A 26,896-nucleotide genomic window follows, 5' to 3' on the forward strand; every position below is an offset into this window, starting at 1 on the left:
ATATGCAAATTAGGGGTGGGGAGGGAAATCACGTGACTTTTTGGTACAAAACAAGGAAGTAAAAAATGTTTTCCCCTTCCCACCCCTAATTTGCATATGCAAATTAGGCTTCAGATTCGGCCGAATCTTTTGTGAAGGATTCAGGGGTTCGGCCGAATCCAAAATAGTGGATTCGGCACCTCCCTAATAAATATGCATAACCTGCAATAGATCATGTGTTATTGTCCCTTATTAACAAGACCTTATTAGTAGTGATGGACGAATTTATTCACCAGGCGCGAATTCGCGGCAAATAAATTTGCAAAATTGCAGTGGATAAAAAATTGCGTTTCGAAAATTTTTAGTCTAGCTGGAAATTTGTGAATTTCGTGTGCGAATCGAAACAAATTCGCTCATCAGCTACTTGTTAGCTTCGGTCTTCACCACAAATGGCTGACAAATCTCACCAAAATAATTATTCCCCCCACGAAAACTTCTATTTAAATTGTCATATGAACAAAGATTCAAATATTAAACATTAAGGTGAACCCCTCCCCACCATCTTGGATTAGTAGATCTGACTTTTGTCCTTGCTGTCTTTTTCCGTGACCAATAACGTGTTACCAAATATAAGAAATAGTAGCCAAATATATATATACGTATCTGTCTACAAGGTTTATCGTTTCTGCTCTATTGGTCAGGCACAACATCGACCGTACAAAGGAGCATATATATTACAGTACTTAGGAGACATCCAATAAGGTTGCAGTTCTATTGTGAAAGGAATGAGCTGGAGAAGACCTGGTTGACCAAAGCCAATGTCTTAAAAACACACTGACACAGACAAACAGAAAATAATAATCAGGATAATAGTAGACACAGATAATTAATCCTTTATTCAGATGTAGTAAACACATCTATACTCGCAGCTTTAATACCAAATGTCTGTTGGTATCGGAAAACGAAAAGTGCGGAGGGTGTTTGGGGTTTGTGAAGCCTTTTTCTGGTTACGGGAGGAATACTGCTGTAATGAAAGATCTATGTCTTTTCCTACTTCACAGGAGGCTCAAAGACATGCTTTTGTTTTGTTTTTTAACGTTTAAGTACATAAATACGAGAAGATCTCACGTGGCAAACGGCTCTCACGTGGCAGCAAAGCAGGGGTTTCATTCTCCCGTTCTCTGAAACAAGTTATTTTTGGTGAAAATAATAATAATAAAAAAAAAAGGCGGGGGTTATGGTTGGCCTTCCAAAATGGGTTGGGTTTTGGGGAAACAATATCATAATATATACATTTTTTTTTTAATTGGAAGTGAAATAAAAAAAAAAAAAAAAAAAAAAACCACGTGGATAAAAACAATCAGAAAAATGGTGCTGACCAGAAAATACCATCATAAATAAAGAGCTAGAAATGCTGGATATCAAAAAGATCTTTGTGTGTGTGTGTGTGTGTTTTTTTTTTTTCCTCTTTGCAAGCCCAAAGCGAATGTACAAAAATGACCCATGTTGTTACAAATTCTATGCACGGACCTGAACTCCCATCACTGGCGGGAGGTGCCCCGCATGCACTTTCCCTGTAGCGCTGGATAAGATCCGCTTGTACATGCGCAGAGGACGCGATGGAACTATTCGAACATCAAGAAAGAAAACCAAAAAAAGTCAAATATGTCTCATTTCAGTCATGTGCAGCTGAAATCTAACTTCAAGGTCTAGCTTGCCCCAGGTCTAGTAGTCCATAGCAACCAATCTGGAGGTAGCGGTCACTAGCATCTGATTTGTTGCTGTCGGTACTAGATTTGGTGCAACGTTTTTTTCTCTTTATTTTGACACAACACGAGAATCTAAGATTCTTTGTGTAGCACATTAGGGTTAATATTAAATTAAAGACAGATCGCTTCCCTGAAAAAAACAAAAACAAAAAACAGTAAAGACTTTGAACTGGTCAAGCGTGAAAAGCACTGGCTTAAAGTACTGGAACAAACTGATCATTTCTATTTCTTTTCATAAACACCTAAAATAAACAATATCTTCATTAAATAAGCCACAGTTCTAAACCATTCCTTTGTACTCTTCATGTGTAAACGTCATCAGTTTTTATCCAAAGGGCGACTCCGCTGTTCAGTCCGACGTATGTAACTGGCAATATTGCGCGTAACGACAAAAACATCAGTTCCTTAAAAATAAAGGAAAAGAAAGGGAGGAGGAAAAAAAAAAAAAGGAGACGCCTTTGGCAAGGATGGAAGAGCTTTCTTCAAAAACTTCTCATTTTAATGACCTGGAGGGCATTGTCGCAATTTCCCTGTGAAAGATCATCGCTATAATGACTGACGGACCTTTTGCCACTCAACAAATTCATCAAGGAGAACGGGCCCTAAAATATTAAAGAAGTGCGTTATAAATAAGTAGGACGGCAAAATATCAATTGGAAAATTATTTCTGGCCTATATTGCTCTATGGTTCTCCGTATGATACTCTTTTATCCTTTGTCTCTATCTTATAATGTTCCATTCTATTGTGAAAATTTGTTTTGCCTAAATAGCGGAATACTAGGGATGCACCGAATCCAGGATTCGGCCTTTTTCAGCAGGACTTCTGCCTGGCCGAACCGAATCCGTATTTGCATATGCAAATTAAGGACGGGGAGGGAAATTGTGTGACTTTTTGTCACAAAACAAGGGAGTAAAACATGTTTTCCCCTTCCCGTCCCATGATTCGGATCGGTATTCGGACAAATCTTTCGCAAAGAATTCAGGGGTTCGGCCGAATCCGAAATAGTGGATTCGGTGCATCCCTACTGAATACTATAAGGTATGGGATCCATTATCTGGAAACTCATTATCCAGAAAGCTCCGAATTACAGAACGGCCATCTCCCATAGCTCCATTTTAATCAAATAATTAAAAATGTTTAAAAACGATTCACTTTCTCTCTGTTGTAAAAAAACAGCACCTTGTACTTATAGGGATAGTGTCATGAGAAAACATGTTTTTTTTCAAAATGAATCAGTTAATAGTGCTGCTCCAGCAGAATTCTGCACTGAAATCCATTTCTCAAAAGAGCAAACAGATTTTTTTATATACAATTTTGAAATCTGACATGGGGCTAGACATTTTGTCAATTTCCCAGCTGCCCCAAGTCATGTGATTTGTGCTCTGATAAACTTCAGTCACTCTTTACTGCTGTACTGCAAGTTGGAGTGATATCACCCCCTCCATTTTCCCCCCCAGCAGCCAAACAAAAGAACAATGGGAAGGTAACAAGATAGCATCTCCCTAACACAAGATAACAGCTGCCTGGAAGATCTAAGAACAACACTCAATAGTAAAAGCCAAGTCCCACTGAGACTGATTTAGTTACATTAAGTAGGAGAAATAACAGCCTACCAGAAAGCAGTTACATCCTAAAGTGCAGGCACAAGTCACATGACTGGGGCAGCTGGGAAATTGACAATATGTCTAGCCCCATGTCAGATTTCAAAATTGTATATAAAAAAATCTGTTTGCTCTTTTGAGAAATGGATTTCAGTGCAGAATTCTGCTGGAGCAGCACTATTAACTGATTCATTTTGGAAAAAACATGTTTTCCCATGACAGTATCCCTTTAAAGAAGAATTCAACCAGGTGTATAAAATAAACCCCTCCCCCTACCCTGGGTAAACCTCCCTCCTCCCCCCGGGCAAATGCCCCTAATTTTTTACTCACCCCTCCGTGCAGATTCTGGCCTCGGAGTTCACAGGTGCCATCTTCTTTCTTCGGTCTTTTTCGGAAGTTTCGGCGTATGCACAGTTGGAGTAAATTTCTGGACCCGAACCACAGCGCATGCGCCGAAAGTAATGAAAATGTTGCGCCGAAAATGCCGTCAAGACACGAAGATTACCGGAGAAGAAGAAGATGGCTGCCGTGAACTCCGAGGCTGGAATCTTCACGAATCGATTTGGGAAAAAAATATAAAAACATAGACTTGTCATTCATTCATGACCTGCTAGATAAAGAAAATCAAGCCTTGAAATGAAAGCACCTACCCCCTCCCGGCCTCCATACAGATCATACGCAACAGATTTGGATAGAAGCAGAAGATGATTTAGGCCAAATGGTTAAAGAAAAAAACCATCTAGCGTTACTCACATGCGCCATCTTCATCATAGTTGCTAAGATCTGCATGCACAGTCCTGCTGAATTCTAACACATTGTACCACTGGTCTTTGTTCATGACTCTGTACTTTGATTGCTGTTGGGGGGGAAAAGACACTTTTAGGTTAATCTCTTATGAATCAGATTGGTATGAACAGACACTGTACAATGTGCAAACAACAAGCATTAGGGGCAGGAAGTAGGGTTGCCGCCTTTGCTGATGGCTAAACCTGAGCACAGGGGGCGGGGCAGATAACATTGGGGGGTGGGGCAGTGATGTAGGAACAGGCATGATGACATCAGAGGTGGGCACAATGATCTTGGTGAAGTTATGACACCAGGGCAAGGTTATTGCATCACTTAGATACAACTGGCTGGATTTCTATCCAGTATTCTCAATGTTTTAAAGTGTTGATGCCCAGTTCAAAACCACACAGGCGGCAACCCTATCTCTAGCTATATTCTGCTTGATGATTAAGCCCAATCCTTTAATTACAGGTATGACATCTATTATACAGAAATCAGTTATCCAGAAAGCTCTGAAATACAGAAATGCTAATTTAGAAAAAAAAATCTTATTTTTGATTGATTTGCTTTTTTTTTTTTTGTATCTGTAATAAGAAATTAACTGCACTTGATAGTAACTAAGCCATGTTGAAGTGAGTATCTTAGTATTTAAATGCTTTTCATGTATTGGCCAGATTATTGTTCAGGTTTCATAAGGCTGAAAGTTCAAACCAAAACAGGACTTACAAAAACCGAACTGTTTGGGTCAAAACCGAACAGGTGGCAACCCTAGCAGGAAGGGAGTAAAGTAAAAATGCTTTTTCTACTTCCCATCCCGAATTTGCATATGCATATATGGATTCGGGTCGGTATTCGGGCGAATCTTTAACGAAGGATTCGGCAATTCGAGCAAATCCAAAATAGTGGCTTCGATGCATTCCTACTTGAAGTGAAAACCTTCAGAACGAGTGAAATTGTGAAATTGTGGAGAGCGTCTTCTTCCCCCCCCTTTTTTTTGTTAATTTTTTTAAGATATCGGCAGTTTTTAAAAATAATGTATTTGAAAGAGCGCCGCCAGTTAATTTAAAAGAATGCAAAAAAAGGAGTGGCGTGCTGAATGATGAGAATTTCCATCTGGTTGAAACTTCCCAACAGCCAGAGAATCGCAGGTTTAAGATCTTCACTGATCTACTGTATCGTATGAGCCCATGGCTAAGCGCCCTGAATAGGTGCGAAACGCGTAGGGTGAATGCAGATTTACATTTTTAACTTTGTAATAATAATAAATCTTTTTTGGAAACAGAACCAGCCTATTGGGTTATATAATGGCTTATTTAATGTTTACATGATTTTCTAGTAGACTTCTAGTATGTCATAGAATGGCCAATTCTAAGCATCTTTTAAATTGATTTTCATTATTTATTTTTTATAGTTTTATAGTTATTTGCCTTTTTATTCTGACTCTTTGCAGCCATCAAATGGGCGTCGCTGACCCCCTTCTAAAAAACAAAATTAAGTCAAAAACCTTAAATAATAAAACATGAAAACCATTTACAAATTGTCTCTCTACATCAGTGATCCCCAACCAGTAGCTCGTGAGCAACATGTTGCTCTCCAACCCCTTGGATGTTGCTCCCAGTGGCCTCAAAGCAGGTACTAATATATGAGTTCCTAGCTTGGTGGCAAGTTTTGGTTGTATAAAAACCAGATGTTCTGCCAAACAGAACCTCAATGTAGGGTGACAATCCACATAGGGGCTACTAAATGGCCAATCACACCACTTATTTGGCACCCCAAGAACATTTTTCATGCTAGTGTTGCTCCCCAACTCCTTTTACTTCTGAATGTTGCTCACGGGTTCAAAAGGTTGGGGATCCCTGCTCTACATCATACTAAAAGTTCATTTAAAAATGAACAACCCCTTTAAGGTTGGTTTGGTTTCCAAATTATGGAAAGATCAGTTATCTGGAAACCCCCAGGCACCTGATCATTCTGGATAACAGGTCCCATACATGTACTTATTTTTATAGTCAGGTCCTCTGCTATGTATAAATTAGTCCTTCATTAAACCTCTTCCTGGGTGCAAAGGTAATTTGGACCCTAGCAAACAGATAACTGCTGAAATTCCTGGTCTGGACAGTTGTGGAACAAAATGTGAAATATTACAAAAATAAAAAAAACTAATAAAAAAAAATAAATAAAAAATGAAAACCAATTGCAAATTGTATCAGCAAATCATACTACACCATACTAAGGGCATATTTATCAAGGGTTGAATTTTGAATTGAAAAAAACTTCGAAATTCAAATTCAAAAAGACCAACCGAAATTAAGTGAAAGTTTTTTTTTTGCCCGAATAGGTCCGTTTTCGATCGAATAGGTCCGTATTCAGCCGTATTCGAATCATATGAATCATATGAATCGAAGGAATAGCGCATTCGATCAAATTCAATTCAAAGTTTTTCCCCAAAAAAACTTTTTCAGAGTCCACCAATTGACTCCAAATAGGCTCTAGGAGGTCCCCCATAGGCTAAAACAGCAATTCGGCAGGTTTTAGATGGCGAATGGTCGAGGTTGCATTTTTAAAGAGACAGTCGCATTTTTAAAGAGACAGTACATGATAAATTTCAATATTTGAATTTTGGCATTTTTCACAAATTCGAATCGGATTTGGACTATTCCCTAGTCGAAGTACACAAAAAATAACTCGAAATGCAAATTTTTTTTATTCTAAAATTCACCAACCTTTCATAAATCTGCCCCTTAAAAGTAAATTTAAAGGTGCCTGTTAAACCCCATTTACAATTCCGGCGTGCTTCCCCTCTCAAAGATGTTAGCAGCAATTTATCCTGACCATAATTACTTCTCATGAACGTATCGCATGGAACAGCAACGTCGCCTTTTCCTCTGTTTGAGAAGCTCCAATATGCTTTATAGAGTCCCATCATATCGCTAGGTTTTACCTTTGATAAGATTACCCAGGGATCCATTGCTCTTACCTCCAAATACTGATAGAACACGGAGAAGAGCGGCCACGTCCTTCCTAACAAGAGAGCCAACATGGACTTTGCAGTGTCGATATCCAGACTTCGCTGGTCCTTGTCCTGCAGTAAAGGCAAATTAAGGGACAGTGCATTTATTTATTACAAACATATCAGGTATTGAAGCACTAGGATTTATGAATGGGAACCAGTGATGTCTCAGTTTAGTAGAGGACTAACCCATATCAACCAATAAGATGTTTGCTTTTAAACAGGTGACCAATAAATGCTGCCTACTGATTGGTTGCTATGGGTTACTGCTCATGGGCAAACGTAAAGGAGAACCAAACCCTGTATATTAAAATCCCCTACCCCCCTACCCTATGTAGACACCCCCTTCCCTGCTCCCCCCCCAGCCTAGGTGTTACCGTCGGTAAATGCCCCTAACTCTTTACTTACCCCTCGTTGCAGATTCAGTGCATTGAAGTTCACAGGCACCATCTTCTTCTCTTCAGTAATCTTCGGGTTTTCTTCCGGCGCTTCGGCAATTTTCGGCACATGCGCTGCTGTTAGAAAACGGCAGACTAATCCAACTGCGCATGTGCCGATAGAACGCTTACTTCACGAAGATTACCGAAAAAGAAGATGTTGCCCGTGAACTCCAATGCAATGAATCTGCAACGAGGGGTAAGTAAAGAGTTTGGGGCATTTACCAGGGGTAACACCTAGGCTGGGGGGGCAGGGAGGGGGGGTCTTTGTAAGGTAATGGATTTTAATATAAAGGGTTTGGTTCTCCTTTAAGGCTTTTTATTACATAACCCCATTTGGGTTTAATACTATGGGAGACACAGGGACAGATTTATCAAAAGTTCGAGGTAAATTCTCGAATTAATTTTTTTTTCTTTAGTGTACTTCAACTAGCGAATAGTCCAAATTCAATTCGAACTGGAAAAAAAATGCATAACATTTTTTGGTCAAAAATTTCTAATCGAATTCGATCGATTGTGCTATTCCTTCGATTTGAATTCGGCCAAATACGGACCTATTCGATCGAAAACTGACCTATTCCACCCAAATATAAACCCGGTTGGTCTTTTTGAATTCGAATTTCGAAGTTTTTTCAATTCGAAATTCGACCCTTGATAAATATGCCCCATAGTGTAGGTAAAGAAGTAAAATTAATCTATCCATTAAACCCATTTAAAGGGATCTCTGTGACTAAAGGACACAATTCTTGTGTCAGTAACAAATATGTTAACTGTATATAGAAACCCTCAAAGAAATTAATTTTTTTTTCTCTATTTTTCATGATATAGGTATAAATGCTGATATAATTAATTTGAAACAACATCACCCACTGATGGACAGCTTGGCTGACTGACTACACTGACAATTAGGGGGTTATTTATCAAAGTCCAAATGTATCTCAATAAAAAGAGATGCCAGATTTTCTGATTTCAACTTTTCCATCCATTAGTAAATAACCCGATTAGTATTGTCAGACAAACAATCACTTGTGATGTTTCTCAGGTGACCCTTCTCTGCTCACTAACTTCACTTTCTAAGCAGAGCAAAATCCCAATAATTCACACAAAATTAACTTTCAGCCGACTGCAGACATATATCATATTAGAACTGTTTAATTTATATAAATATTCACAAATATTTTCATGGTTAAATTTGAATAGCTTTTTTTGCCCTTTCTTTTAAAATAATGCAAATGCTTTGTTTAAAAGTTAAATAACTTTACTTAAATTTACTTAAAAAAATGTAAAGCCTAAAGACTAGAAAATATTTTGCTTTAAAGGAATTTAATGGAAAATTTCAAGAAAAAAAAAATCTTGTTATTTAATGAACAGCAAAAGAGGTGTGGAATGGTGGGATAAATAATGTAGGAATACCACTCACGGTTTCTGTTTTGGGTGCAGAAGATCGATTTAAAATTTGTTCTGAATTTCAAACATACTGTAGATCATTTGGTTACGTTGCTCAGAACTGGCTTTTGCATTATGAACCCAGGTTTAAAGTACTAGGGGTCGAGGGTTACTCTTGCGTGAATCCAATACAAACTTACCCTTGCAAAATCAAATGCGTATCTGTAAATATTCTTAAAAGCTGTGATATCATTCAGTTGAGCGCGTAGGAAATCAAATTTATTCTGCAGCTTCTCTGTACAGTCAGATCTTAAACATTGAATAGCAAACAAACTGAGGTTAGTATGAAGATTAATACCTGCACCTTCAGGAGGAACCAGCAAGAACACACAGTTACCTTAGCACCCCTATACAGGTATGGGATCTGTTATCCGGAAACCCATTATCCAGAAAGCTTCGAATTACAGAAAGGCCGTCTCCTATAGACTCCATTTTATCCAAATAATCCAAATTTTTAAAAACAATTTCATTTTTCTCTGTAATAATAAAACAGTAGCTTGTACTTGATCCTAAGCTAAGATATAATTAATCATTAGTGGAAGCAAAACCAGCCAATTGGGTTTATTTAATGTTTACTTGACTTTCTAGTAGATGTAAGTATAAGTAAGTAATCCTTACAGGAGACAAAATAATCCTATTAGGTTTAAATGACTTTTTAGGTGACTTAAAGGAGAAGGAAAGGTCAAAACTAAATAAGCCTTATCAGAAAGGTCCACCTAAATAAACCAGTAAACCCTCAAAGTAATGCTGCTCTGAGTCCTCTGTCAAAAGAAACATCACATTTCTTTCCTTCTATTGTGTACTCATGGGCTTCTGTATCAGACTTCCTGTTTTCAGCATAAACCTCCTTGCCCCGGGCTTGAGCATTCTCAGTTTGCTCCTCTCACCCCCCCCCCCTTCTCTGCTGAGCCCAGAGCTAAAGTGAGCAGGGAGAGGCATGAAGGGATTTCTCACCAAGCTAATATGGCAGCTGCTATCCTAAACAAACAGAGAGCTTCCAGATATGGTAAAACGTTCTGCAGAATAAATATAGCATTCTAGCTTGCACTATTGCAGCTAATCTATTGGCAATAAACTGCCTCCGTAGCTTTCCTTCTCCTTTAAAGGAGAAGGAAAGCTACAGAGGCATTTTATTGCCAATGGATTAGCTGCAATAGTGCAAGCTAGAATGCTATATTTATTCTGTAGAATGTTTTACCATACCCGAGTAAAAAGCTCTAGAAACTCTTGTTTGGTTAGGATAGGAGCTGCAGTATTAACGTGGTGTGACATCACTTCCTCCCTGAGTCTCTCCCTGCTCTGGGCTCAGATTACAGCAGAGAAGGGGGGGGGGGAGCAAACTGAGCATGCTCTTGCCCAGGGCAATGAGGTTTAAGCTGAAGGCAGGAAGTCTGATACAGAAGCCCATGAGTACACAATAGAAGGAAAGAAATGCAGTGTTTCTTTTGACAGGGGACTCAGAGCAGCATTACTTTGAGGGTTTACTGGTGTATTTAGGTGGACCTTTCTGATAAGGCTTACTTAGTTTTAACCTTTCCTTCTCCTTTAAGGTATGGACAACCAAATTACAGAAAGATGGATAATAGGTCCCATACCTGTATCATGGCTTTTTAAATGTTCCCTTTTTTATTTGTCATGGTTGCCCTTTAGTGTTTCAAGACCCTTTTCAAAACTATTGTTCAGGAACCAAATTAACTCATAACAAGGTTACACACATTATAGTATCGATCACGGCCCTAAAAGTGTGTAAGACAATAAACAAGCTCTCACTTCTCACCCCTTCCTTAAGCGACCTACAAAAGCAGGGCTTCCGAAGCTGAGCAATGTAAGAGATATAAAGGTATGATGAGAAGATTTTCAATCTCCTATAAAAGCGTAACTCTCTGGAAAGCCACAATTATGTTAAAGCTTCAAGTTAACTTTTCATATGTTAAAGAAAGGACAATGCTAAGCAACCTTTCAATTGGTCTTTGTTTGAAGGGGAACAACCACTTTAAGACCTTTGATTCATAACCTGATAATGTTATGTTGTTTATAACAAACTAAAAATGTATGTTACCATTAGGGTAAGGGTACACGGGCAGATTTGGGGAGATTAGTCGCCCCGACAACAAATCGCCTCTTCTTCAGGGCAACAATCTCCCCGAACTGCCTTCCCGGCTATAATGAAAGATCGCCAGTGGGATGGCACTCGCGGCAATTCGTTTTCCGAAGTCGCCTGAAGTTTCCTTGTGGGAGCTGCAAAGGATACTAAATAGGATTCTAGGTCGTTTCTACTGCAGGATTTTTGTGGATTATCTCACCTTAAAGATTCTCAACACTCCTTCCCTTATTTCCCAGCAAGTACCCCAAAATTCCTGCATAAATACTGAAAAAAAAAATTGTTGAACTTACTGTAAAGAGGTCATTCCTTTAAGCCATTCCTCCTTGGTAAAAAAGCCCATATTTTCTGCCTCTAATTTCCAGGCTAGAACCAACATAATTATCTGTGTGGGAGAAATGCGATAGAGAAACAATCATCACATCATTAAAGGAGAACTAAACCATAAAATGAATATGGCTATAAATGCCATATTTTATACAGGTATGGGACCTGTTATCCAGAATGCTCGGGACCTGGGGTTTTCCGGATAAGGGATCTTTCCGTAATTTGGGTCTTCATGCCTTAAGTCTAATAGAAATTCATTTAAACATTAAATAAACCCAATAGGCTGGTTTTGCTTCCAATAAGGATTAATTATATCTTAGTTGGGATCAAGTACAAGCTACTGTTTTATTATTATAGAGAAAAAGGAAATAATTTTTTAAAATTTGGATTATTTGGATAAAATGGGGTCTATGAGAGACAGCCATTCCGTAATTCTGAGCTTTCTGGATATCGGGTTTCCGGATAAGGGATCCTATACCTGTATACTGAACTTATTGCACGAGGCTAAAGTTTCAGCTTGTCAATAGCAGCAATGATCCAGGACTTCAAACTTGTCACAGGGGGTCACCATCTTGGAAAGTGTCTGTGACACTCACATGCTCAGTGGGCTCTGATTGGCTGTTGAGAAGCTAAGCTTAGGGGTCATCACTAATTATCCAGCAGAAAATGAGGTTGGTCTGTAATATAAACTGATGCTACAGGGCTGATTAAGGCTGTATATTGTAGAGAACAGTTTAACCCACTTGGGACCTGGGGTTTTCCAGATAAGGGATCTTTCCATAATTTGGTTGTCCATACCCTAAATCAACTAAAAAGTAATTTAAACCTAATAGGATTGTTTTGTCTCAAATAACGATTAATTATATCTTAGTTGGGATCAAGGTCAAGGTCCTGTTAAATTTTTACATTAAAAAAGTGTTTTTAAAAATTTTAATATTTGATTAAAATGGAATCTATTGGAGACGGACATCATACTTGTACACACACGGCAATCATTAAAACTTTAAATGAACTTTTAGTATGATGTAGAGTCATTTTCTGAGACAATTTGCATTTGGTTTTCATTTTTTATTATTTGTGCATTTTGAGTTATTTAGCTTTTTATTCAGCAGTTTCTTCAGTTTAAAGTGTCAGCAACCTGGTTTCTAGTGTCCAAATTCCCCTAGCAACCATGCATTGATTTGAATAAGATATTGGAATGTGAATAGGAAAGGCCTGAATAGAAAGATGAATAATAAAAAAGTAGCAATAACAATAAATTTGTAGTTACAGAGCATTTGTTTGTTTTTTAGACGGGGTCAGTGACCTCCATTTGAAAGCTGGAAAAAGTCAGAAAAGGCAATAAAAGATTAAAGATAAATGATGAAGACCAATTGAAAAGTTACTTCGATTTGGCCATTCTATAATATACTAAAAGTTAACTTAAACTGGACCTGTCACCCAGAAATAAAAAACTGTATAATAAAATTTTCTTTTCAAATTAAACATGAAATCCAAATTCATTTTTTTTATTAAAGCGTTCATAACTGTTGTAAACTAAATTTAAAAATCTTAGCTGTCAATCAAATATTGCCAGCCCCTCCCATTGGAGCGGGACAGGCAACTACTTTCACTTTCCATTCAGCACTTCCTAGATGTCGCTGCTCTCTCCACATTCCCCAGTTCTCTTAACCATTTAATTTTTTAACCAGTACATGGGGATGGACATCAGGTCCCCCATTCTGGTGCACAAACAAGATTCTGAGATGATACAAGGCTTGTCTTAACAACAGTGTCCACAAAATGGCTCCTGCCTGCTTGTTATAAATATGAATTCCCAGACTGAAGGAAACACGATTCAAATGATTTTTTTACAGTGTAATTAGACTTCATTTTGCTTGACTAACAGGATAAAATATTTGGAATCATTTTTTTTGGGTGATAGGTCCCCTTTAACCTGCCATGTTTTTGGACTGTCACAAGACACATGGAGAACATGCAAACTCTATAAAGAAATGCCCTGGTTGGAGCATCGTTCTAAGGCTCCTAATAGTCTCTGCTTTTAATAACAAACAGCGGCATATATAAAACTAAAAACCAACAGTAAAAGTAAATGTTTATTTGGCTCAGGTCATACCTAGACCAGTTTGTAGATTAGTTTATTTACTCACAGGTGGCAGATCTGACCGGCACTAAACCCACAGATGGTCAGAGGGATTATAAAGAGAAGTATATTGGGACTGATGTTAAAAGGCTAATCCATCTGTGAGAAATACCGACATGGCTGAAAAATGGCACAGATTATTCCTTTTTAACAAGTGATATGTAACATGAATGTTTTTTATTTTCAGAATCCAGAGAAATCCATTGCATTCCTCCTGGGAAACATAAGCACACAGTAAGTATGCTTAATGGATACAGATCCACTGACAAGGCCTGTATTTCACTGGCTGTAATCCTTATGCTGACCTTTAAAGTGCAGGAAAGGTTATCTGGAAACCAGTTATCCAGAAAGCTGTGCAATTACAGATAGGCTGTGTCCCATAGACTCCATCTTGTCCAAATAATCCAAATTTTAAAAAAAGATTTCCTTTTTCTCTGTAATAATAAAACAGTAGCTTGTACTTGATCCCAACGAAGATATAATTAATCCTTATTGGAAGCAAAACCAGCCTACTGGGTTTATGATGGGGCACATTTACTTAGCTCGAGTGAAGGAATAGAATAAAAAAAACTTCGAATTTCGAATGATTTTTTTGGCTACTTCGAATCGAACTAAAAATCGTTCGACTATTCGACCATTCGATAGTCGAAGTACTGTCTCTTTAAAAAAAACTTCGACCCCCTACTTCGCCAAGTAAAACCTACCGAACCTCAATGTTAGCCTATGGGGAAGGTCCCCATAGGCTTTCTAACAAATTTTTGGTCGAAGGAATATTAGTTTGATCAATGGATTAAAATCCTTTGAATCGTTTGATTCAAAGGATTTAATCGTTTGATTCAAAGGGTTTAATCGTTTGATCGAACGATTTTTCCTTCGATCGCAGGAAATGCGGTAAATCCTTCGACTTCGATATTCGAAGGATTTAACTTCGACAGTCTAATATCGAATCTTTAATTAACCCTCGATAATCGACCCTAAGTTAATGTGCCCCTTAATGTTTACATGATTTTCTAGTTGTCTTCAAGGGATTTTGTCATGATTTTTATGGTGTAGTTTTTATTTCTAAATTACACTGTTTACACTGCAAATTATTCACTTTACCATGCAAAATTTAATTCCTAACCCAACAAGTGTATTTTTTCTTAGCTGTAATATTGGTGTGTAGGTGCATCTCAGGTCATTTTGCTTGGTCATGTGCTTTCAGAAAGAGCCAGTGCTGCACTAGGGAACTGCTTTCTGGCAGACTATTGTTTCTCCTACTCAATGTCACTGATTGTGTCGCAGTGGGACTTGGATTTTTACTATTGAGTGCTGTTCTTATGTCTACCAGGGAGCTGTTATATGGTTCATTTCCCATTGTTCTGCTGATGGGCTGCTGGGGGGGATGCAGCAGTAAAGAGTGACTGAAGTTTATCAGAGCACAAGTCACATGACTGTGAAAAAAATAAATAAAAAAAATCTGTTTTTTTCTACTCTTTTGAAAAATGGATTTCAGTGCAGAAGTCTGCTGGAGCCTGGAGCAGCACTATTAACTGACGCATTTTGAGGGGAACAAACATGTTTTCCCACGACAGTCTCCCTGTAAGGTATGAACGAACAGTATCTCTTTAAGGTATAATCCAAATTACAGAAAGATCAGTTTTCCAGAAAACCCCAGGTCCCAAGCACTCTGGATAACAGGTCCCCATTCCTAATTTGTATATGCAAATTAGGAGTCGGATTCGGTTCAGTATTCGGCCGAATCTTTCGCGAAGGATTCGGGGGTTCGGCCGAATCCAAAATAGTGGATTCGGTGCATCCCTACTATTTACTCAGTTTTATTTTGCACACGTAACGGTTCATTTAAGGGACAATAGACCAACCTTTCTCATATGAGCTCAGTTGAGCTTATGTAGAAAAGGCACAATGGGAGAAGCTACAGTTATTTTCAAACAAAAACATAATGGTTTCTAGAAATGGTGCCAAAATGTTTTAATTGTTTAAGGCATTTCCATTTCCTGGTATTACTGACACTTTAACATTTCACTAGTATAAATGTGTTGGTTAAATAATATAAATGTGCAGCAGCCCTTTACACAAAGCTGAAGTCTTTCCTGTCTAGCAAACTCTTGGCTTTATTTCTACCAATTTGGCTCTTTCAGCTGGTCGAGGAGAGAATTCTATTGACATTGAGTATTCTATAAATGATTATACAGTCCTTCGAGAAAGAAGCTGCAGCCAGTTATAATAAAATACTTACATTTTCTGGTTCAACACCAATATCTTCACAGAATTTTTCCATCGCTTCAGGCCCAACAATTTCATCAGGACCTTTCACACAGGAGATGATTAAAATAGATTAAAATAAAAATATATGGGATTATACATTTAAAACGTTCCCCTCATTCTGTGTGCACTCATCCATTCCACTGCGTCTTTATCTACAACAGCACTCGTGAGCAGTAAAATGTGTGGGCGCAAGTTTAATAAAAGTAAAATATAAATGAGGATTTCAAGAATCTGGCCTACGTACTAAACTAAGGGAACAAACTTTAAAGGGGCTGTTCGCCTTTGAGATAACTTTAAGTATGATGTAGCGAGTGATGTTTTGAGACAATTTGCAATTGTTTTTCATTTTTATTATTTGTCATTTTTAAGTTATTTGGCTTTTTATTCAGCAGCTCTACAATTTGGCAACCATGCTCTGATTTGAATAAGAGACTCGAATATAAATAGGAGAGGCCTGAATAGAAAGAGGAGTAATAAAAAGTAGCAATAACAATACATAGGGCACTATTCTTCAGGCGACTAATCTCCCCGAACTGCCTTCCCGCCGGCTAGAAATCACCGGCGGGATGACTCTCACTTTGTTTTCCAAAGTTACCAGAAATTGCCTCACGATGAAACTTCGGGCCACTTCGAAAAATTAAGCACCCCAAGTGCTATCCTGCCGGCGATTTAGATTCTAGCCGGCAGAAAGGCATTGTGGGGAGATTAGTCGCACGACGAAGAGGCGATTTTTCACTGGGCGACCAATCTCCCGGAATCTCCAAGTGTGTCTCGGCCCTTACAAAGCATTTGTTCTTAAATGAGGTCAGTGACCCCGTTTGAAAACTGGAAAGAGTCAGAAGAAGGCAAATATTTCAAAAACTATATAAAATAAACAATGAAGACCAACTGAAAAGTTGATTGAAACTGGCCATTCTATAACATACTAAAAGATTACTGAAAAGTGAACCACCGCAAACCGTCTCTGGTCATCATTCCATTCAACCCACTCAACTAAACATCCCACTAAGAATTACAGTAGAACCCTCATTTTATGTTTTTCAGGGGGCAAGAAAAAAATGGTGTAAAATCCAGAAAAATGTAAAATCAGGGAAATGTATTATGAATAATACATAGGTGGGACCACAAAAGAAAAATGTAAAATGAGGGGAAACTTAAAATCAGGGGATGTAAAATTGAGGTTCTACTGTATTCTTCAGACTGTCCATCAGACAACGGGAAGGTCTATAGGAATAGGACCTACTAGGATGATCTATTTCCTGGCTTTCTACTAATTTTTTCAGGGAGCTTCTGGAAAGCATTGCATGTTTGTATATTCCAATCTTTCCACATGCCTTAAAGTACATGTAAACCACACCACACAAAAATGTAATCACTGAAGAGCCTCTTTGAAATCTCTAATTACCTGTCACTCTGGTTAATACTAAGGCTGCAGCATCCCCGTAATCACTTAGGATTCCTTCTGCTCCTCTAACCCACTAAGCCCCTTCCTCTGGCTGTTGGCTACTGAGCATGCTCAGTTCTTCTCAGCTCAGATTAATACACACACCCTCCAGTCTTGCAGCCAGTGAAGAGATGGCATTCCGGGTTCCCATAGAAACTCTGCTCTATTTTTAAATCCTTAAACTGCATGAACTTTTTATTTCATATGTTCATATTCTGCTTGCATATATAAATGCAATGATGATGTGTCAGAGAGAAAGTGGACCCCGGTGACAGCTGCTATTTATTTTAGGAAAATGTAATGGCACTGACAAATGGAGGGGATGTATGCAGTAGAAATAATGCCATTTGGGTGGGGGAGATGTGCCCAATTTATATACATGGAAGGAAAATGTAGGCTTTATATGCCCTTTAAAATATAGTGCTTGCCAATAATTTGAAGAACTGAACAGGCTATTTCACAAGCCGAGCTTCCAGTTCTTGCAAGATACCAGCAAGCCGTAACCTTCATCAGCATTAGTTTTTTTGAAAAGTCAGTAAATGCATCTTACCTGCATATTCATAAAACCAGGCCAGGCACTTTTTGCTAGAGAACAGGTCCTCCCCATTTATAATTTTACTTGGTGCTTGTGATCTGCAATAACTTAGATTGAGGTGGGGGGGGGGGAATAAACAGTTATTTGTTATACACGTCATACATTTAATACCATCTCTTTAATGAACAAAAACATGTGTCTGATGCAAAATAACTTATATTTGTTGAACGGATTTAAAATGATAAAAAACAAAATGCGCCACATGAAAAAGTTTATTATAGTTAATCCACTAGTGCTATATTATTTAGGGATGCACTGAATCCACTATTTTGGATGCGGCCAAACCCCTGAATCCTTCGCGAAAGATTCGGCCGAATACCGAACCAAATCTGAATTTGCATATGCAAATTAGGGGTGGGAAGGGGAGAATTTTTTTTAAAGTCAGGAGATTTCCCTCCCTGCCCATAATTTGCATATGCAAATTAGGATTCCGTTCAGCCTGAATCCGAATCCTGCTGAAAAAGGCCGAATCCTGGCCGAATCCCAAACCGAATCCTGGATTCTGTGCATCCCTAATATTATTCTGTCGCTGCAAGGTCTCGGGGCTTACTTGACGCCTTAGGGCAAGGCCAGATGTGGCTCTTTTAAAAAAGCTCCGTCAGGCGTAAATAAGCATAAACTGCACTACCACTGGATCTAAAAGAAAACGCACTATGGCAATTGTCACAGGGCGCTTGCAAGCCGAAATCCGCCATGGGACGCCAATATTGGCATTTTTCAGCAGAAATGCCAATACATCAAGAAAGTACCAAATCAATAGACTCTATGGGATCTACACGTTTGAAACCACACGTCACATAAATACACAGTATATTTTAAATATGGCGTCCAAATTCTCGCAAGATAAATGAAAGCATATACGTTTTTACGGAGTATTAGGCCGGTGACGTAATTACCTTGTGTACCGACGATTGTTCCGGCTCCATTTTGCCTGTAAAAGGCTTTTCTATTTTTAAATAGCTTTTCTATTTCTAGCCAGTGGAATTATGGGGAACGAGAACAATGAAAAGTGCATGTTGGGAAAAGAAACCTACGTGCTGAAAAACACATGAAAAACAAATGTTGATGTCACGTGTGGTTTCAGTGGCGTATTAACGTCCGACTTTTTTAAAAACGCAATGTAAAAACACCACGTCTGGCCTTGCCCTAAGGCTTTATTCCAGCCGACTTGTGGTCTGTGTTACGCTGGCACAAGGGAAGGCTAAACCACTTACATTTAAATAAAGCCTTTGCATAAAAAAAAAAAAAATTGCAAGGGCACACAAACATACTGGGTTGCATGAGCCAATGAATGGACAGAGCTCTGTCTTTAACTCCCACACTTCTTCCTGTCAGGTGATCAGTAAGGAAGCTTACACATCACAAAATGGCGGCTCAAAATAAAAGATATAAAAGGCCAATATTTTAACATGTGCATATATTGATAAGATTCTTTGACAGGTCACATAGTAGGGCACATAAAATGTCGGTAACAATATTCTTCAAAAAATATTGTCGCCTTTAAGCAAAATGCAATACCTAGATATTCTACATTTTTTCAGGTTCATTTCTTCAGAGGCGGAGGATTTTCTCTTTTTCTTCACAGGCATTTTATCAGAGGGAGAAGAATTCAGTATAACGGAGATCAGTCACAGCTTCTACAAGACAACAGTAGGAAATGTAAAAAGTACAGCCTGTCAGACAGAAGTAACCGCAGACTGTCTTTTTTTTGTTGTTTTTTTTTGGACTGCCAAAGCAAAATATAGGATTTATTTTCTTAAGTCCCAAAATGTATCAGTGCCAAAAAATATTTTTCAGACATGATATATATATATATATATATATATATATATATATATATATATATATATATACAGTCCAAATACTGGTGCACTCAAAACAAACGTTAATGCCTAGGTGCTGGTTATAACAGAACATGTATACAGCAAAAAAACCGCACACACAGGTCTTTTCAAAGGTGCAAAATCCAAAAAATGATGTTTATTCCAAAGTTTCGGCTATTCACTTAAGCCTGATGACGGCTTAAGTGAATAGCCGAAACGTTGGAATAAACATCATTTTTTGGATTTTGCACCTTTGAAAAGACCTGTGTGTGCGTTTTTTTTGCTGTATATATATATATATATATATATATATATATATATATATATATAGCTATATTTAACATTTAGCCCTTCAATATAAAAGCTTAAGTAGGGGAGCCTGATATTATTACTTCTGACCCACATTCTTCCTCTCCTACTGGCAGAGGGGATTCTGATAGCTCTACTGCACCAACTTTCGGACTGAATTTCTGCATGTTATTATGTCATAGTCACACCAATTTTAAGGGGTTGTTCACCTTTAAACTAGCTTTTAGTACAATGTAGAGAGTGATTTGCTAAAGGTTTCATTAGCTCTCTAGTTTACAATTTCTCATTGCTAATTTTTGTGTACTTCGACTAGGGAATAGTCCAAATTCGATTTGAATGTGAAAAAAAATCAAATTTCGAAATTTATCATGTCCTATCTCTTTAAGGGCTAGTCCACACAAGGAGATTCAGGGAGATTTTGACGCCTGGCGACACTGAGGCAACTTTGGGAGACTATTGAAAACGCATCGCTGCGTGTGCATTAGCGCAGGCAACTTTTCATTGTAGCCTATGGGGAAAAACGCTGAGGCAGTTCAGGGAGATAGTCGCTCAAAAGACGAGTCGATTAGTCGCCAGGCGACAAAATCTCCTCGAATCTCCTCGTGTGGCCTTACCCTAAAAATTCGACTTCAACCATTTGCCATCCAAAACATGGCGAATTGCTGTTTTAGCCTATGGGGGACCTCCTAGAACCTATTTGGAGTCAATTGGTGGACTTTTTTTTTTTTTGTTTTTTTTTGGAAATCACTTTGATTCGTACAATTCGAATTCGATCAAAAACAGACCTATTCGGTCAAAAACTGACCTATTCGACCAATTTTAATTTCGTTCTGTCTTTTTGAATTCAAATTTCGAAGTTTTCCAAATTTGAAATTCGACCCTTGATAAATCTGCCCCTAAGTCTCCACACTGCCCTGCATTTTAATAAGTCACATGGTTTTGCTCCCGTCTCAGCCGGCCCCCAAATCAACCTCCTTATTAGAACACTTTTTACATTAGACGGTAATTAAGCCTTAATGACTCGTGAAACAATGCTACAGAAGCCAGTTGACTAACAGAACTGGAAGAAAGTTGCCTTGTTTCAAGTCAGACCCAGCAGTGCAAAGAAAAAGATAAATGCTAAACCATCTGTCATTAAAATACACTGAACAATTTAATTAACAAAGGTTACTCATAATTACATCTCTCTTCAAGCAAAAATAAATACATGTGGGTGGACTTCATATATAATGGCAGATGATATAAGTGCACCTACCTGCTGCATATAAAATACCCAACGAGAGGCAAGGTGCATACAACCCAGGTCTGGGTTTAACACTTCATGTGCCCTGTGCTTGAACATATCAGTGGAATGGTGCCCACTCCAGACCCTGGCATTTCAAGTACACAGAGGCCAAAACAGCCCCACCAACCATTAAATCGTGACTGTCTAAGGCATCTTAAGAGCAGCCCACAAATTACCAGTCTGTGCATGAGCAGTACTCATTTAAGAGCTCTAACGCACGGCTACAAGTTCATTGAAATTAAAGTTGTGATGGGCTGATATATTAAGCTGGTGACTAGGCCCCTACAGACTTAAAGGAGAAGAAAAGTTCTTTTTACTTGGGTGTGCCAAAAGTTAGGCAACCCCAATGATCGCATGTACTTGAAACCCCAGGCCCGTGCACAGGGCTGGATATACATAACGGGCACCCCTAGGCCTGCTGCTGTTCAGCGGCCCTGGGTATTTGCGCATGGGGAATTAAAAAAAAACTATTGTATCTACTTTGCATCCCCAGTGTTTCTGAACCAATGTGGGTATGTTTGTGTAGCATGCCACACCCTAAAATCCTGTCGCCTTGGGCCCGAGCCTTTTTACAAATCCGGGCCAGCCGGTGCACCTCTTAGGAGAAAATTGCACTGGACTAGGATTCTACCAGTGAGCACCACAGAGCGATTGTCTTCCAGATTTTTCTTTCTTCAAATTTTCTGGGGAGCATGCGCAGTAGAACGAAATAGCCGACTTTTTCGGTAAGTTATGCTTATCGCACTACTGCAGATGCACAAAAAAAGAAGAAGCCAGAAGACAACCGCTCCGTGGTGCTCACTGGAAGAATCCATTAACCGGTGAAGTTTTCTACCAATAGGTGCACCGGCCCGGGGGTTTCAGGTAAATACAGATGATCACTTGGGGGTACCTAACTTTTGGCACCCTAAGTAAAAAGACCTTTCCTTCTCCTTTAATGGCCTGTGCATGGGGCCTGCACAACTGGTAACTGGCAGAAAACCAGACATATCTATTAGCCATGTTAGTAAATACTACTGTCCAAGGACAGAATCAGCCCATTGATATAAGCCATCCTGACGCGTCTGTGTAGGCCCACACTGTGATCCAATCATTGGGCCAAAGCCTAAAATCAGATCGGCACAATATAGCAAAGCGAGCCTAAGACAGACTCATCTCAACTTGTACAAATAACTAGTTAACAGTTCTCCTTACAGATGTATTTAAAACACAAACAGGCAAAGCAGCAACAAATTCAAAGTTTGTACAAGCTCTATATAAGGTAACGGCTGCAGCCCCCCTCCCCACACACACACAAGAGTATTACCAGCATGTGCCATGATGTGGACAACTCCAATCTTCCATCAGTGTACAGTTGTGCGGATACAAACCCAAAAAGGAGATTCGGATTAACTGCTGAGGTGCCCTGAAATGAATTAAAATCTACCATATGACATCTTACTACAACTAGAGTACGTAGGTGCCAAAGCCAACTCTCAAAGAAAGAAGTTTAAGGTGCTCCCAGTGCCAACACTAATTTAGTGGAACCAGGTGAAACAGTCAAACAGGATGGCATTAACATGAACGGAGTCCGGGAGCTGGAGCAAATGCAGCAAGACAAGAATGTTTGCAATAAGTCACTCACACCTCTGGCAAAACACACATACAAATCCTGTAAGGCTCGGCCTAGAACACAGCCCTGTGTTTACAGATCTTTATAAGTTTATTCAATCGTGATCACGAGAATTAACTGCAATTCCTGTATTCTGCCCCATCCTCGCTGCATTATGCACACTTGTTGCATTTTTAAATGCAGGCGTGTACAGGTATGGGACCTTTTATCCTGAATGCTCGGGACCAGGGTTTTCCGGATGACATCTTTCTGTAATTTGGACATTCATACCTTAAGTCTACTAGAAAGCCATGTAAATATTAAATAAGACCAATAGGGATTAATTATAATTGGATCAAGTGCAAGGTACTATGGGAGTCAGCAATTACGTATTTTGGAGCTTTCTGGATAAACGGTTTTCCGCATAGCGGATCCCATACCTGTACATAAAAATAAATAAATTTAAAAAAGAAAACAGCTATAATGTAGTGTGCTTGTGCAGAAGTCATTTGATTCATGCTCATTGAGTTTGCACTGAGAAGTGAGCATCTATAAAATCAGAGAATCTATAAATTCAGAGTCATAGGGCTACTATATGTAGAATGTGGCTATAGAGTAATAAATATAGTCTAAGTTGACTATAGGCTCTTCTTGCCCTTTAAAGGGGCAATAGACACCTATGTTTGAGATGATATATATATATATATGTATATATGTGTGTGTGTATATATATATATATATATATATATATATATATATATATATATATGTATATATTTGTATATATATATATGTATATGTATATATATATATATATATATATATATATATATATATGTATGTATATATGTGCATATATGTATATATATATGTATATATATATATATATATATGTATATATATATATATATATATATATATATATATATATATATATATGTATTCATATATATATATATGTATATATATATATATATATATATATATGTATTCATATATATATATGTATATATATATATATATATATATATATATATGTATTCATATATATATATGTATATATATGTATTCATATATATATATATGTGTATATATATATATATATATATATATATATATATATATATATGTATTCATATATATATATATATATTTATATATATATATATATATATATGTATTCATATATATATATATATATATATATATGTATTCATATATATATATATATATATTTATATATATATATATATATATATGTATTCATATATATATATATATATATATATATATATATATATATATATATATATATATATATATATATATATATATGCAGAAAGTGCTCCTTTGAGCCTCTTTTCCTCTGCCAGCTCCTTTGTAGCTTACCCTCCACTGCAAATGCATTGTGTGGGTTCTGAAGTGACTTGAATAAGATGCCCTCCTCCCAGTTTCATGTTTACAGATAAGGAGGAGAACATTATACAAGGAGTTTAAACTGGGAAGTGTGATTCTGCTCTTCCCGCTGTGTCTCTGAAAAACACATAAAAAATAACGACACCTATTTCTTATTAAACAATGGGCAATATCCTATTAATTGGGCCCATATTGAACACAAGTGTGTACTAAAGTTCAAACACCCAAGCCAAGAAAAATCAACAGCCCAAATGCATGTGTGATTGGAGAATGCTGAAGTAAGACCCCATTACTAGAAATTGAGGATCTCCCAGTCTGGCTTATGTTCAGTGTCACCAAGCAAAATGACCAGGTTGCAGTCAGCTATTCATATGTGAATGTCTCTCTCTGCTGCCTGCCATGTTCTTGTGAAAAGATTGCTGCAATTAGCGGCCTCTGATGATATCCTCATGCATTTGAACCAATAATGGCTAAATAATCCAAAAAAACCTACTCATCGACAGACTAAAGCAATGTGTTCACATATTGTAATCAGTCAGAGCTAAAGAACACGTCAGGATAAACAAACACTGCTTTCAACTGCAAGTCACTTTAAAACTGTTGAATACATTTAATCAGTGAATATTGGAAAGTTGTTCATTCTTAAATTAACTTTAAATTGCCGTTACTGTACATTCGCTTATAATGGCATCACAAATGCATATGGACAAATGTTCTTGTTTTAATATTTTTTTAGGATCTATTTATTGGTAATACTATTAGGTCAGCTATAAGGTCGTTTTATAAAGCTAACTGAGCACTTGAGGTTGGTTCTGATGTCATCTGTTATAAATGGTGAGTTCTGATGTCATTTCTGTCACATGACTCACTGAAATGTGTGTATTATAATAAATAAAGTACCCCCCAGTTGCAAAATATGAGGATATTAGAAGTTACCTCGGAGTTCCATGACCTCCCTCTTGTAAATTATAAGGATATTATAATTTACCGAGGAGTTTCATGACCATATAAAAACAAGAGGCCGAAGGCAGAGTGTTTTTATACAGGTCATGGAACTCATGTTGCATATTTTGCAACAGGGGGTACTTTATTTATTATAATACACAAGTTTCAGTGAGTCAAGTGACAGAAATGACATCAGAACTCACTATTTTTAACTGATGATGACATAAGAACTCACCGTTTATAAGGATATAATTTACAAGATATTCATGGCTTTTGTGTATGATATATGTATATACATATATATATATATATATATATATATATATATATATATTCGAAAAGAAGTCCGAACACTCAGGTGTTAAAGAACAAAAAATATATTTAAATTTATTACTGGGAGACTAACGTTTTGGCCAGCAATCTAGCCTTCCTCAAAGTACCTACCGCATTGCTTCAAGAGTCCACACCAGAAATTTAGAGGAGCCGACAAATATTTCATAATTTTAAAACCATAAAAAACATGCTAATGAATAGATGTTAAACAATTGCTTTTTCTTTTCTTATGGATATACAAGTCCCATTTTTTTTTTAAAAAAAAAATCTGTAGGAGTACTTCTGATCACCATACACCATGTTTTATCACAGCAGGATATCAAAACATCCTGCCCTGGAAAGTAAGCGTATAACTGGAAGATAGGGGAGATAGTTAGTGGTTTGGCTTTGCTGTTGGTAAAGGGCCACCTCTTTCATGGTCCAGCTGTCAACAGCTGCTGGGACCTGTTCTTCAGCATCACAGGAGTCTTATGCTGTAGCACGTTGGAATATATCAGGAATGGCCAATCCGCTGCACTACAGCTACTGCGGACAGACAAACATCTTGGGATTTCAGTTGCAGTTCAAAAACAGACGCAATGTTACCAATTGGACACGGTCGGGATAATGCTTACGGGCTTTTTCCTATATTTGCCCCAAAACCTGAGTTTAAACTGCATGGAGCTTTCACAGGAGGCTATTGGTCTTCCTTGGACTGTAGGAGCCATGGGACCAGGATCCACTTCCTCTTGTCTCTTAAATAACTACATTCTGCTATTTCCTTCTAGTCTGTTATTAAACTGATCCCCAAGTCTGCCCTATAGAATTATATAATAGAATTATATACACAGACAGTGAAATCCCATAGGGGCAGTTGCAGCTCTTTGTCTGCACATATTACTCTTCTAATCACATTATACCCCAAATCTGCCTTCCTCAACGTACATATAAGAGACTGCATGCCTGTGGCTGTTTCTGAACTGCAACTCTCGCCTTGTGGACTCTTTTTTTGGGTGGAGGGGGATGCTGGAAGTTGTAGAGCAGTAGCAGCTGTACAGGCGCAGGTTGGGGGGATCCCTTTGGGTAAATAATCGATTGAAAGCCCGCTGCCCGGTGTCATTGCAACCAGTACCCAAAGGACAAAGCCTTTTATTACCTCTCTGGTCCAGAAGCTGTTGCAGCCTAAGCAGGAGCGCACTGAATCACTGCCCGGCCAAGGGTGAGAACGTCGCTTGGGCTGGCGTTCTCGGTGCGCGCTGATGACGTCACGCAGCGCGACTGAAGCCACCAGACTGTAAGGGCAAAGAG

General features: G+C 38.0%; 1 protein-coding gene across 2 annotated transcripts; it reads right to left on the bottom strand.

Annotated features, from left to right (window-relative positions):
* Positions 1–856: 856 nt before the first annotated feature.
* On the bottom strand, positions 857–26,896 carry dcun1d5.S (DCN1, defective in cullin neddylation 1, domain containing 5 S homeolog). Of its 2 annotated transcripts, XM_018250310.2 has the most exons (10): positions 26,745–26,868; positions 22,631–22,729; positions 19,426–19,544; positions 17,863–17,954; positions 15,840–15,910; positions 11,424–11,515; positions 9,170–9,278; positions 7,114–7,218; positions 4,104–4,206; positions 857–2,350 (listed from the first exon to the last, which is right to left on the bottom strand). In XM_018250310.2, the coding sequence occupies exons 3-10, from the start codon at positions 19,494–19,496 to the stop codon at positions 2,295–2,297; spliced, it is 699 nt and encodes a 232-aa protein (XP_018105799.1). In that variant the 5' UTR covers positions 19,497–19,544; positions 22,631–22,729; positions 26,745–26,868; the 3' UTR covers positions 857–2,294. The 2 variants fall into 2 exon arrangements, with proteins under 2 accessions (XP_018105799.1, XP_018105798.1); XM_018250309.2 differs by lacking the exon at positions 22,631–22,729 and having other exon boundaries at positions 26,745–26,896.

The sequence above is a fragment of the Xenopus laevis genome, chromosome 2S (genome assembly GCF_017654675.1).
Source record: "Xenopus laevis strain J_2021 chromosome 2S, Xenopus_laevis_v10.1, whole genome shotgun sequence".
Classification (NCBI taxonomy): Eukaryota; Metazoa; Chordata; class Amphibia; order Anura; family Pipidae; genus Xenopus; species Xenopus laevis.

Coding starts and splice junctions, on each gene's coding strand:
- dcun1d5.S (XM_018250309.2), bottom strand. CDS start 19,496: ATGCCTGTGAAGAAAAAGAGAAAATCCTCCGCCTCTGAAGAAATGAAC. Junction 11,516..15,839: donor TTGGTGTTGAACCAGAAAAT/GTAAGTATTTTA, acceptor TCTCCCACACAG/ATAATTATGTTGGTTCTAGC. Junction 7,219..9,169: donor ACGCATTTGATTTTGCAAGG/GTAAGTTTGTAT, acceptor CCTTTACTGCAG/GACAAGGACCAGCGAAGTCT.